General features: G+C 47.5%; 1 protein-coding gene across 13 annotated transcripts in view; it reads right to left on the bottom strand.

Moving 5' to 3' along the window:
* The window catches only part of LOC139278603 (phosphatidylinositol 3-kinase C2 domain-containing subunit gamma-like), a 261,681-nt gene that overhangs the window by 85,736 nt on the left and 162,097 nt on the right, over window positions 1–13,848 (bottom strand). For all 13 annotated transcript variants that reach the window (XR_011596318.1, XR_011596319.1, XM_070897571.1 and 10 more), the window contains 3 exons: window positions 9,934–10,114; window positions 6,966–7,073; window positions 1,073–1,165 (listed from right to left, as the gene is read on the bottom strand). Coding sequence is in view for 11 of the 13 variants with exons in the window: in XM_070897571.1 (XP_070753672.1) it covers window positions 1,073–1,165; window positions 6,966–7,073; window positions 9,934–10,114 (382 nt within the window). In the remaining 2 variants the exon portion in view is untranslated. The remainder of the gene's footprint in view (window positions 1–1,072; window positions 1,166–6,965; window positions 7,074–9,933; window positions 10,115–13,848) is intronic.

Below are 13,848 nucleotides of genomic sequence, written 5' to 3'. Positions count from 1 at the left end.
GAAAATATAACACATGGGGGCCGGAACTGCCCTCTGCCCTGTTTGGTGCGGCTAATTTGAATTATGAGACGAATTACTGCCCGAATCGATGGGGCGGAGAATAGAGGGAAATTGCCCTCTATTCCTTTCCTTTTGTTCTTTTGGGCGGCAGAGGGGCGGAAGTGAGTCGGGAGCAGGGCGGAAGGCAGGCGGTGTTGTCAGCATGACGCGGACATGCCGTATCGCAATGACGCGCATCAGCGCCCACTCCCTTCACTTAAAGGGGAGGGATGCTGCGAGGCAGACATTGAGTCCACTGGCCGACCCCATGGCCGCCATTGTCGGGCCGACTGCAAAGTCGGCCGACAGTTAAAATAAAATGGCAGCCGCAGCAGTGCGCCCCTCCCCTTTAAGGGCGGATGCACCACCCAGCCACTGGCAGCTTCCCACCGGGAGAAGATGTCGGGGGCATCGACTGGCGGGCGGCTCCGCTCCCGTGGGACAATTTCCCTCGCAGGATGGAAAGGAGTCACCGCCGGGCGGTAAGGGGCGCCTGACAGTAGGCCTGAGCGCTGGGTGGGGCGGAAACACAGGGCGCGACGGAAACCCGTTTCCGCTGCCCCCGGCTCGGGGTCAATTCAACATGATTTGGACCATCTGCCTGCCCCTGGTTGGAAAAGACTTACTGCCCCATTATCGCCGGTAACAGATCTTAAGGAAGGGGCAATTTCGACCCCATGATCTCCCTTGACACCAGGTTGTATTTGCCATGACAACATTTTGCAGCAATTGGACTGATCGGTACAACTTCAGCTACATGATGCTGATACTAAACAGTGACAGTGGTGCAGGATTGGTCTGTTCAAAAATATCCACTCTTGAAACACCAAGAATTATTTTAGAATATGTTCCATTTTGACAGTCTACCAATTAGTTTGTGAATAAACACACTTTACACAATATTCTGGTGGTAAACTGACAACCACAAAGGCACTGATTTGATTTCATAAACAATCATCACTCAGCCAATCCTAAAGTGGGGTTTTTCAGATTTGCCACAATTAAGTATCCATGAATGTCATTCAAGTCCTACCTTGTATATCACATTGATATTTTTGCCCAAAGGGTCTGCATTGATGAAAGAAATTTTCAGCGGAACAGCATTTGAGGTGAAATACGAACAAGCCTTTTGACAAAGAGAAAAACATGGAAATATAAGCATCATAAAAATTGGTAATAGTTGCATTGGATAATCATTTGAGGCAGAGAAAGATACAGGGAGAGAGCAGGCCACTGGGACCAGTGTTGGATTGCTTCAACAAAGCCAACACAGACTGACGGGCCAAATGACATTATGGAGTTAGTGGTAGTGCTCTTACTTCTGACTCAATAGGTCAAGGGCTTCAAGTCCCACTCTGAGCCTTAACAATAATCTAGGTTGGCACTTCTGCTCACTAATGAGGGAGTGCTGTAGGAGGTGTTGTCTTTCAGGTAAATTGTTAGATTGAGGCCCTGTCTGCCCATGAAGGTGCATGTAGAAGATCCCATAACATATTTGGAGGAGTTCTCCATGATGTTTTGACCAACACGAATACCTCAATCAACTCCGCCAAAAAATGGACTATCTGGTTATTTATCTCATTCGGTGTTTGTGGAATTGTGTTCTTCACAAATTGGCTGCCATGTTTGCCTATAATCAAATCTTCCTCGATTTCAAGGGACACAGAAACATAGAAACATAGAGAATAGGTGCAGGAGTAGGCCATTCGGCCCTTCGAGCCTGCACCACCATTCAATATGATCATTTTTGCAACTTAAGTGCCCCATTCCTGCTTTCTCTCCATACCCCTTGATCCCTTTAGCCGTAAGGGCCATATCTAACTCCCTTTTGAATATACCTAATGAACTGGCCTCAACAACTTTCTGTGGTAGAGAATTCCACAGGTTCACAATTCTCTGAGTGAAGAAGTTTCTCCTCATCTCGGTCCTAAATGGCTTACTCCTTATCCTTAGACTGTGACCCCTGGTTCTGGAATTCCCCAACATCGGGAACATTCTTCCTGCATCTAATCTGTCCAATCCCATCAGAATTTTATATGTTTCTATGAGATCCCCTCTCATTCTTCTAAATTCCAGTGAATATAAGCCTAGTCGATCCAGTCTTTCTTCATATGTCAGTCCTGCCATCCCAGGAATCAGTCTGGTGAACCTTCGCTGCACTCCCTCAATAGCAAGAATGTCCTTCCTCAGATTAGGAGACCAAAACTGTACACAATACTCAAGGTGTGGTCTCACCAAGGCCCTGTACAACTGCAGTAAGACCTCCCTGCTCCTATACTCAAATCCTCTTGCTATGAAGGCCAACATGCCATTTGCCTTCTTCACCTATGATAATGAAGATAAAACTGCCTATGATGATGATAAAACAACACAGTGACTACACTTCAAAAATAAATTCCATCAATTGTAAAATGGTTTGGGTAAATCTTGGGGATGTGAAAGATGTTACATAAAAATAAATTATATCTTTATATACTTCACATGAATGAGGGTTGGTTATCAAAGAAAAAGTAATAAAGCCTAGAGTTTCCAATTAGAATAATGCCAATTATAACTTCTAGGCCAAAACCTTAGAAAAAGAATCCATAAATTATTTCACAGGAAGATTAAAAAAAGGTCTTGTGTCAGCATAATACACCATGCAAATGCATACACACCCTCCTGCATTAAAAGAAAGTTAATCACACTCAAGAAATAATCATTTTGTGCTGGGTCACATGATGTTTTTATCAAAACAATTTCTAAGTGTCCACCAGATGAGTTGGAGCCTGAATCCCCTATGTTTCGAATAACGATGTCAAGCTAATCTCAGAAAAGCACCTCATTTAAACAACTAACAAATTATTTTGTTCAACTGCTTGCAATCCAAGATTGAGAGCTGAGGCTGTGGAACTGAAGCAATTTTGTTTTAAGCACAGGCCTTGAAGCTATTACACTGTTGTAATTTATTTCCCCTGTGACATCTTCCAGATATCAGAGAATGTGGATCATTACATTCACCTCACTGTGCAGAATTTCAATCCATTTTCAAATTTAAAAAAATCAGCATTTCACTCTTTGGAGTGAGTGTAACACTTAACCCTCTCAGTAAACAATGTTTTTGTTGCAATAAAATTCAATGCATTGGTTTGAGAAGAAATGAGAGGTGGTTGCAGTTTGGAACTCTGGGAGGTTTTGACTCTGGCATATTTCATATTGTTTTGCAAAAAATGACTAGATCTGTAAGAAAAATAAATCTATTTAATTTTCTGCTTGACTCGGTTAGTAACACACTCGCCTGAGTCAGAAGGTTTGGGGTTCAAATCCTGGGGCTCAAATTTTGCCCAACCCCTTTTTTCGGCGCACTTACCTTAAGTGCGGTGACTTTGCGCGCTGGAAACGGCGCCGGAAAAAAGTCGCCCCATCCTGGCCGCTCTTCCGAATCCCCGGAGTCCCAGTGTGGCGTGCATTGTGAAGTGGGGGGAGGGCGGAGCAACAGGTCAGCGCCGAAAACAGTGCCGGCACCTGCGCGCATATGCGGTGAAGTCTGCTCGCATGTTCCTGCCCACCCAGCATGTCCTGTGAGCAGGACCCGATGCTCGCAGCCTCTAGCCCCGGCCGAAGGGGCATCCTGATCTCCCCGCACCCTATCCCCGGCAGAGTGGCCATGCGCTCCAGCTGGCCGGCTGGCTGAGTTCCCGGGCCAAGGTAGGACTTCGGTTTTATTTTTTATTTATTGGTTGTGCTTGAGAGTTTTGATTGCGCTGTGGGGGGGGGTATAAGGGAGGAGAGTTTTTTCAGGGGGGAGGAAGAGAAAGAAGAGAAAGAGTGTTTTGTTTTGTGGGGGGGGGGGGGGGTGGAGAGATAGTGTTTTGTATACCAGCATCTCTCTCTCTCTCTCACTAGCCCCCCCATCCCCCGGTAATATCGCGGCCAGCATTTCTCTCTCTCTCTTTTGCTACCATCCCCCCGCCCCCGGTGACATCGTGGCCAGCAGCTCGCATTTCTCCGGTCGCTCTGGACTCCCGGTGCGCGTCTTCCCTCCCCATCCCAGGCCGAATGGCCTCACGCACAGGCCGCCTTCCCGGGCTGACTTCAAAGGTTAAGGTAGGATTTACTTCATTTTTATTCGTATTTTAATTGTTTGAGCTTTTCCTTGCAATGTTTGGTGCTTGGTTGTTGAGGTCCTCTCCAGTTCCCTTCCCTCCCCTATTCTTGCCATAATGTCTGCTGAATGTGCGCTGCTTTTTCTTCACTGCCCGCAAGGTTTTTCAGAGCTGGCCACATACGCTGACCTAAATCGATTTGGAGTAAGTTTTTGCTGGCCAAAGTGGTATAAATGGCCAAAACTGGCCTAAGTGTCTGGGAATGCCCCCTATTGTAAAAAAAGCTGACCTAAAAAAAATTGTACCTAACTGACTTACTCTGGAGCAATTCTTTGGGGGAAAATGGCATTTTTTAAACTTACGCCAGAAAAAAACAACTTACTCCAAAAAAATTGATGCAACTCATGGCCATAGTTGGGCCCCTGGAGTGGGACTTAAATACAAAACCGAGGATGACACTTCAGTGCAAGACTGAAGGAGTGCTGCATTGGCAGAGGTGCCACTTTTCAGGTGACAGGCAAGTGAGAAATGACTGCCCTGGATCTGTTGCACCAAGAGTCTCAATATTTTGCAGTTAATTTGTAATTATAATACTTTTTAAAACAACTTATATAATGCCTTTAATCTTTTCAGGGTGTTGCAAGGTACTTCACAACCAATGAATTACTTAGGAAATACAGAAATGTTTTGTAGGCAAACACGGTAGCCAGTTTGCGCACAGTATATTAGCAGTTAATTGTTTCTTTTGGTGGTTTTGGCTGAGGGTTGAAGGTTGGCCAGGATACCAGAGCAGCCCACTCTTTTTCCTATTTGACTAAGCTGAGCATCCCATCCCACATCCCCATCACCCCACTCCATCTACTTCCACCTCCGCATCATTGCCCGTCACCGCCTCAGCCCATCTGCTGCTGAAACCCTCATTCATGCTTTTGTTACCTCTAGACTTGACTATTTCAATGCTCTCTTAGCCACTTTCCCATCTTCCACCCTCCATAAACTTGAGCTCATCCAAAACTCTGCTGCCCCGATTCTAACTCGCACCTAATCCTGTTCATTCATCCCCCCCATAAAATTAAACCTGAAGGGAGCATTGCACTGAAAGTGCTGATTCCTAATATTTAATCCTGTTTAACACCAAACAATTCGCTTTGGGCGCAGAACAGCAAGAAGCATTTCCTCAAGGAGTGTTCTGAACTGCTCTGGTTCCCATTTGTTCTGTTTGATTTCTGACATGCTGACTAAGTCAGAACACTCCAGTAACTTTTAATTATGTGCCACTCCCGTAATAATAAAAGAATGAGAATATGGACGAGTTTCCTGTTCTCCTAGTTTTTCAAGTTAAGTTTCAGCTTACTTCACTGGTAGCTTGTTCACTGCGAAGTCAGCAGTCATGAGTTCAAGCACCGAACTAGGACTTGAGCAGGTAATCTACGCTGACACTTCAGTGCAGGACTGTGGGAGTGCTGCATTGTTGGAGACTGTCTTTTGGATGAAATGTTAAACTGAGGCCCCGTCTGTCTGATCAGGTGGACGTAAAAGATCCCATAGCATTTAGATGGGGCCTAAACCAAGGACTTATACAAGGACAATATAGTCTGTTTTGTTATGTATTTGATCATCCAGACAATACATTTAGCAGTCTATTTGATTTTGCAATAGCCTTGTGGCACTGGTCATGAACCTTTACAGATTCACCTACTACAACACCTAGGTCTTATTCCCACTCAACATCCTCAAGTTCCTAACCCTGAATGGAATACACATGCTTGGCATTATCTCTACTCACATGGATAACACAACATTTATCCAGATTAACTACATCTATCAGACGCGGGCCCACTGCCTTATCATATCTAGATCTGCTTGTAATTTACTTTTTTCTCATCTAAGGTTCCAACACCTGCACAAATCTTTGCGTCATCCATGAACTTGAAGATGGTTTCTCTGATGCATTCATCCAGATCACTAATAAAAATGCTGAAGAGCAATGGCTCTTAAACCAAATCCTTGCTGGACCCCACTAGTAACTGACCCCACGTAGAATCGCTGTCATTCAAAACATCCTTCTGCCTACAAGAGTGCAACTAATTCCAGCTCCAACCCAAACTCTGCCTCTAATCCCGTAGAATCCGATCTTATTCAGCAGCCTATTGTGTATATTTAAATTTCAAAGTCAAGGTATGCAATGTCAATGAGGACTTCCTTCATCCGCCAACCGAGTAACTGCCTCAAAACATTTAACACATGACCTTTTCTGGAAGCAATGCTCAGACTCTCGAATAACCCCTTCTTTGACTCCATGACCATACAGAGTATCTCCAATGATCCCATCAAATAACTTGCCTATATCCAAAGTCAAGCTAATGGGCCTGTAAGTTCTGATTTATTGCCTCCGATTAATGACAATGACTTTAAAAAAAAATCATTCATGAGATGTGAGCGTTGCTGGCAAGGCCAGCATTTATTGCTCATCTCTAATTGCTCTTGAGAAGATGAAGGTACTCCCACAGTTAGGGTTTTGACCCAGCGACATTGAAGGAACAGCGACATATTTCCAAGTCAGGATGCTGTGTGACTTGGAGGGAACTTAGAGGCGGTGGTGTTCCCATGTGCCTGCTGCCTTTGTCCGTCTAGTTGGTAAAGGTCGCGGGATGGGTGGTGCTGCCGAAGAGGCCTCGGCGAGTGTTTTGTTTTTCGGACATTGAAAAATACGATGTTTAAGAGGACAGAAAAAAATAGGAAAACTTTAAAGATTGTGCAGTAATTCAGAACCTCGGCCAACTAGATCATCTCTGTAACTAAGTCACGAGGCAGCAGTAGTTTCTTTCTGAATGAACTTACACTGGGGTCAATGCCTTTTACTGCAAAGACAGGATTCAATGGCAGACGGCAAACATGCTCCTGGTAGAAGAATTTTTCAACTTCTTCAATCGCTTTCGTTAATACAGTCTGCAACGCGAAAACAATAAAATATTATCATTCTTTACTACTATGCAAAAAAAAACTAGAACAATAAAATATGCACCTTGGCAAAGTAGTCAAAACAATTGCTCTACCAGAATAAAGCGGACACTTCTCTTCTTCATACAGAGAGAGCCCCAGCCATAAGAAACTGAAGGGTAAATTGAGCGATCCAGTACTTCCCAAAGATGAACTACACTCAAAAGGTTGGATAATTTTCCCAGGTTATATAAAGGGTTGATTTTTCTGTACGCTGCAGCACCTCCACTGGGGGGAGGATGTAATTACAGTGCGACATATTTACATAGGGAACGTGGAAATGGGAATTTATAATGGAAAAAAGCTGACGGGAAGTACCTGGAGATGTTAGATTTTTAAGTGCATTATACAATAGAGATTTACGGCATACATATACTTTGGAATGTTGCACTGAAGAAAAGAGCAAATAATGCTGACCACATCGGACACTGGGGCTGAAATTGCCCGTCTCCTTCAGGCCCGTTACCACCGCAAATCGGTGGCCACGCGGTGGAGTGGAGTGCCCGTTGACTTTTCGTGGAATGGCCGCTGCTAGCCCAATAGGCCTCCCGAGTTTTCCCGGTGGTGCCCCGATCCCCCACTTACCACTCCACTGCTGCCGATCCATGTTCACCGTGCGCACCGCCGATCTACCCCTCCCAACGGCAACATTCTCCTCTGAAAATCTTCGGCTCATCCGGCGGTGCCAAAACAAGCTTTTTCCCAGTGGGCCAGTGAGGCTGTGGCCTTCTGCAACAGTGATGCGGCTTCCCTTAAAGGGGAGGGCGCACTGCCGCTGCCACCATGTTTTTAAACAAAATCGGCCAACTGCCATGTCGGTCATTCAAATATGTCCTCGGGTTCAGCCGGGCTGCCACCAGGCAGCCTGGCACCCCTTCTTGGGTGCCAGGCCGCTGGCCCGGCCGAAACCCTCCCTGGTGGCCCAGTGGGCTGAAGTTTTAAAAGCGCGGAGGCTCTCCCCTTTAAGTGCAGTGGAGAGCCGTGGTGACGTGATAACGACATTACGGCGGTCACTTTGCACCGCCCCCAACATCAGCCCCTCTCGTGTTGTCACCGCCCCCATTAAGAGTGACTTCCAGAGACAAGGAAAAAACCCAAAGAGTCAAATGTCGCTCAAGAGGCAGCTGTGGTAAAAACCATCAAAGCAGGGTGGGCGCTCCCCTTTTCGGGCGGTGGGCAATTTCTACCCCACTATCTCTTGGTGCAGATGTAATGATCAGAACCAAATCATAACCAGCCTCAAAACTCATGGTGGCCGAAGATGCCCATCTCAGAAACGCTAATGGGGCACTAAAGAGTTTTCGCCCAGGCACGGTGGCCAGAGTGCCCTCCACCCCTGGAATTGCCCCCAGGGCTCCGCTGGCAAAAAGTGGTTTGCGCCGCGCCATGATCCACGATTAGCGCACGCACAGCGATGACATCGAGCCCTGCGCCGACCATTTTACGCCTCATGGTACGTGAGGTCGGCACGGGGTGATGCGACCGACAGCTTCTCGGGGCATGAAGATGTGGTGGCTGTGGCATCCTGGCCACCTTTAAAGGGGCAGTGGCAGTGCCACACCTACCAACAGGCAGCTCGGCACCCCCCCTTGGGTGCCAGGTAGCCGGCCCGGCCAACGTCCTCCCTGGTGGCCCAGTGGACACCACTAAATTAGCTGCAGAGCTCGCACCGGCCCTCCGCTTTAAAAGGGGAGGGATGTTGTGACGCATCACGCGGACATCATCAGCGTGGCGCTGAGCGCCATGCCCCGTGTGAGTCACACAAACACCGTTACCGCAACCAACATTTATTTATTCAAAGAGGACAATTCCGCACCGGGGCCAGAGCTTGAGGTGCCGACGCAAAAGAATTTGATAATTCAAACTGACTGCCCCAATTCCAGCGCGGGGCAATTTCGGGCCCATGAGGTTTCAGGATTGGCTGTGTATTCTGTCAGTTTTGCAGAGAAAATCAGTGACGTTAATGAAGAATACTTTACCCGATAGCTCTGTGGGTGAATGTACCACAGTACGGTACTGACCCCTTCGTACTGATAAACTCCCGGCTTTGCTGCCTCGTCACTGCTCAGTTGGTCATCTCTGCTGGGGTGGTGAGAAAGTCTCTACATTTAGGCTTTAGTACTCTAGGCCAGGAAGAGGGATGGGGGGGAGGAAGGGGGGGGAATCCGTCAGGGTTCCTGCTCCCAATTGGTGCCCTCTGCTGGAAACAGTGTGAATCTCAGGCGAGGACAGGGCGAGGCTCAGCTGTGATGTCCCCTGCAGTTCAATAGCCTGCTGACACGATAGTCTGGGCACACACTTGATGAATAGCCATTACCTAGCAAACCACATCCTGGCAAGAATCAGCTCCTATAATAGGAAGGGAGGAAAGCCCTCCCCATCCCCATCGTTTATGCTGAACATTTACTAATATTGCCAATACTTTCTGAACTACTTATCCATACAGGTCAACCTAGAAAATGTAGCAAAAATGGAGGGAGTAATAAAATGGCCACTTGGGCAAGTTACTGGAGAACAGTTGGTGCCCATATCACTGGGATCATTTCTTCTGGAGAGGATGGGATACAATTGGGCGGGGGTGGGGGTGAGGGAAAAAGAATGATTATAAAATTGGGAAACAGTTAAAGTTAATAAAACGGAAAAACCTTACCATTTTTATAATAAATATATAAGATAATGACTCCATTTATATTGAAAATTGATTCCCTGGCATCCTGGCATCAGCCCTAGGCATTGGCTGAGTAAATGGCCTTTATGTAGAGTGAGCAGTTAGCAAAGATGCCATTGGACAGATCTTGCTGGTACTCACCGAGCGCTTTGATTGGTCAGCTGCGCAGACTTTCCCAGCTACCTCAGCCAACCTGTCAATGAGCTTGGTCTCTTTGTCAAATTCTTCTCGCATGGCTTGCCCTGAACCGCAGAGCACAGCAGCTAGCAGCTGGCTGAACCGGCCCTTGAACTGAGAGTCTGCCAAGCAATCCTTCAGTAACCTGTGGAGGAACGCAGAGAACCATCTCAACGCAAGATTACAGTCGCACCCGTCCAACCTCATTAACAGAATTACATGGAAAATCAGCAGCACTGGAACAGTCAAACATTTCCTCTTAAAGCACAGGATTCTAGATATCATTCTGCAACATATTAGGGGAATTTTTCCCGAAAGGAGTAATCCTCTGGTGCTAATTTCAGGTCAGGACTATTTGAAGATGGGCCTTAAGATAATGCTGATATCAATGATTGCCCTTCAAAAACTCTCGCCCCTCCCCCATAGCTTATGCTAAATATTTATTAGTAATTCCAATACTTTCTGAATCACTTATCCAGACAGGCCAACCCAGAAAATGTAGCAAAAAGCTGTCCAACATCTTAAAAAAAATAGCTGACAGCTCAAAAACAGCTCTGAGTGCCGACGTGAGGACGTGCTGCATCTGTAAGCTGTACCCGCGATCACTTTTACTCTGGGGAAAGATCTGAAATACAGAAAAGAGCAGTCGGCGGTAGGGGTGGATTTAAAAATTACTGAAGAAAATGGGAAGTGAAGTAGGCCATTCAATTCGATCATGGCTGACTGGCACCTCAGCTCCACTTACCTGCCTTTCAATTAGCTCCGTATCCCTTGACCTCTTCCTCCTCTCCTGGAGACTCTGGTTGCAGGCAGGCAGCAGACAGCAGTTGCAGCACCTCCTCCCAATCCCTTGATACCCTGACTTAAAACAATCCATCAATTTCCATCTTGGAAGCTCCAATGATGCAGGATCCACAGACTTTTGGGGGAGAGAATTCCAGATTTCTACCACCCTTTGTGTGAAGAAATGCGTCCTGAATTGCCTCCTAAATGACCAAGCTTTCATTTTAAGATTATGTCCCCTTGTTCTTGATTCCCCGAACCAGAGGAAATAGTTTCTCTGTATCTTCCCTGTTGAATCCTTTTAACATTTTAAACAATGCTCAATCAGCTCATCTCTAAGAGAATCTAAGCCAAGTTTATGCAAACGGTCTCTTAATTTAACCTTCTAAGACCCAATATCATTCTGGTGAATCTCCAAGGTCAATATATTCCTCCTGAGGGGCAGTGCCCAGAGCTGAACACAGTGCTCCAGACGGCACATTTCAGCTCCCTTCAGCTAAAGGCTAACATTCCATTAGCCTTTGTGATTCCTTTTTGTACCCGAATACAAGTTTTTTACAGGAGACCGAGGCTGGGTTTTTTGTTCCAGAGGTCGCCAAGAGGCAATTTTCCCTTCATAAAAGTGAACGGACGGAAAATCGTGGGCTGGCTATCGCAGTGATGGAAAACCGTGGCCTTACTTTCTCGGAGGTCTTAGGGGGAATGGACTGCGCACTTTAGTTGCTGCATTTTACAGCATTTCAGAGTTTCTCATGTTAAAAATAATTTCCCAGGACACCTGTCCCCTCCGAGGACTCTGGAGTGTCCTTACACCTTACTATAGAATCACACGAGGCATGTACTGCAGACAAGGTCACAACGTGACCTGAACCTTTATTCCCAGGACCAAGAAGTGCTGACTCTGCGTGGGACCTCCCTTTATATACCTGGATGACCAGTTGAGGAGTGTCTCCCACAAGTTCACCCCCTGTGGTCAAGGTGTGCATTTTTCAGGTGTATACAGTGTACAGTGTTGTTACATAAAGGTTACAGCTATGTGAAGGTTACAAACATGACATCACCTCCCCCCAACGTCTTTGGGTCAAAGATTGAGTCTTTCAGGCGGTCGACACTCTCTTGTGGAGCGCCGCAGTTGGGGCTCTGGTGGTTGAGCCTTGTCATGCGTCTCTGTCGTCTGAGGTGATTCCGGCCTGTCCGGGCTGGCCGCAGGGACTGTGCATACTGGTGAATGTCCTTGTTGCTCGTTCACTGGTAGTGGTGTGGGTAACATCTCATGATCTTCCTCAGGTTCTTCAGTGTCCATGCTAAACCTTTTCTTTACGTGGTCCAGATGTTTGCGGCATATCTGCCCATTGTTAAGTGTGACCACTATGACCCTATTCCCCTCTTTGCCAATTACAGTACCCTCAAGCCACTTGGGTCCCAAAGCATGATTGAGAATGAATACAGGGTCATCGATTTCTATGCATCTCCCCACTGAGTTGCGATCATGGCACTCGATTTGGGACTGGTGCTTGCCCTCAACAATGTCTGACAAGGCTGGATGAATGAGGGGCAGCCGCGTTTTAAATGTGCGTTTCATGAGTAGTTCCACAGGCGGGACTCCCATGAGCGAATGATGGCGGGACCTATAGGCCAGCAGGAGGCGCGATAGGCGGTACTGAAGGGAGGGTCCTTGAATCTGGAGCATGCCCGGTTTTATGATTTGAACCGCACGTTCCGCCTGGCCATTGGAAGCCGGCTTGAACGGTGCTGCCCTGACGTGTTTGACACCATTACCCGACATAAACTCCTGGAATTCATAGCTAGTGAAACACGGGCCATTGTCGCTAACCAGGATGTCCGGCAAGCCGTGGGTCGCAAAGACCGTATGCAGACTCTCCACCGTGGTGGATGTCGTGCACGAATTCAATATGATGCACTCGATCCATTTCGAGTATGCATCGACAACAATCAGGAACATTTTTCCCATGAACGGGCCCGCGTAGTCTACGTAAATGCGTGACCATGGCCTGGTGGGCCAGGGCCACGGGCTGAGTGGGGCCTCCCTGGGGGCATTTCCCAGCTGAGCACACGTCGTGCACCTGTGAACCCAGTGTTCCAGGTCTGAGTCAATTCCCGGCCACCATACATGTGACCTTCATTAGCACGATGCCTGGGTGCTCGCTGTGGAGTTCCCTGATGAATGCTTCCCTTCCTTTCTGGGGCATGACTACCCGGCTGCCCCATAGCAGGCAGTCGGCTTGGATGGAGAGCTCGTCCATCCGTCTGTGAAACGGTCTGACCCTCCTCGGGGCATGCTCCATGTGCGGGTGCCCAATCCCCGGTCAGGACACATTTCTTTATCAGAGATAGGAAGGGATCTCTGTTGGTCCAGATTTTGATCTGGCGGGCTGTGATGGGGGAGCCTACGGTGTCGAAAGCAGCAACGGCCATGACCATCTCCGCGCTTTGCTCCGACGCCCCCTCAGTGGTCGCCAGTGGGAGCCTGCTGAGCATGTCAGTGCAATTTTCGGTGCCTGGCCGGTGCCGTATGGTGTAGTCATATGCAGCCAGCGTGAGGGCCCACCGCTGAATGCGAGCTGACGCATTGGCATTGACAGCCTTGCTGTTGGACAACAGGGATGTTAACAGCTTGTGGTCCGTTTCTAACTCGAACCTTCTGCTGAAAAGGTACTGGTGCATCTTTTTCACCCCATAGACACATGCGAGTGCATCCTTTTCAACCATCTCATATCCCCGTTCTGCCTGGGAGAGCGACCTGGAGGCATAAGCCACAGGTTGGAGTTGGCCCTCATCATTACTCTGCTGCAACACGCACCCAACCCCATAGAATGATGCATCACATGTTAAAACCAGTTTCTTACGGGGGTTGTACAAGGTCAACAGCTTGTTAGAACAAAGCAGATTCCGAACCCGATTGAAAGCCCGTTCTTGACAGTCCCCCCAAAACCATTCACAACCCTTTCACAGGAGCACGTGTAGCGGCTCCAACAATGTGCTTAAGTTTGGCAGAAAGTTCCCGAAGTAGTTCGAGAATCCCAGGAATGACCGCAACTCTGATGTGTTGCCGGGCCTGGGCGCATGACGGATCGC

This window comes from Pristiophorus japonicus, chromosome 13 (genome assembly GCF_044704955.1).
Source record: "Pristiophorus japonicus isolate sPriJap1 chromosome 13, sPriJap1.hap1, whole genome shotgun sequence".
In the NCBI taxonomy this organism is placed as follows: domain Eukaryota; kingdom Metazoa; phylum Chordata; class Chondrichthyes; family Pristiophoridae; genus Pristiophorus; species Pristiophorus japonicus.
Note: the sequence above shows the minus strand (reverse complement) of the source record. Positions and strands in the feature narration are given on the sequence as shown.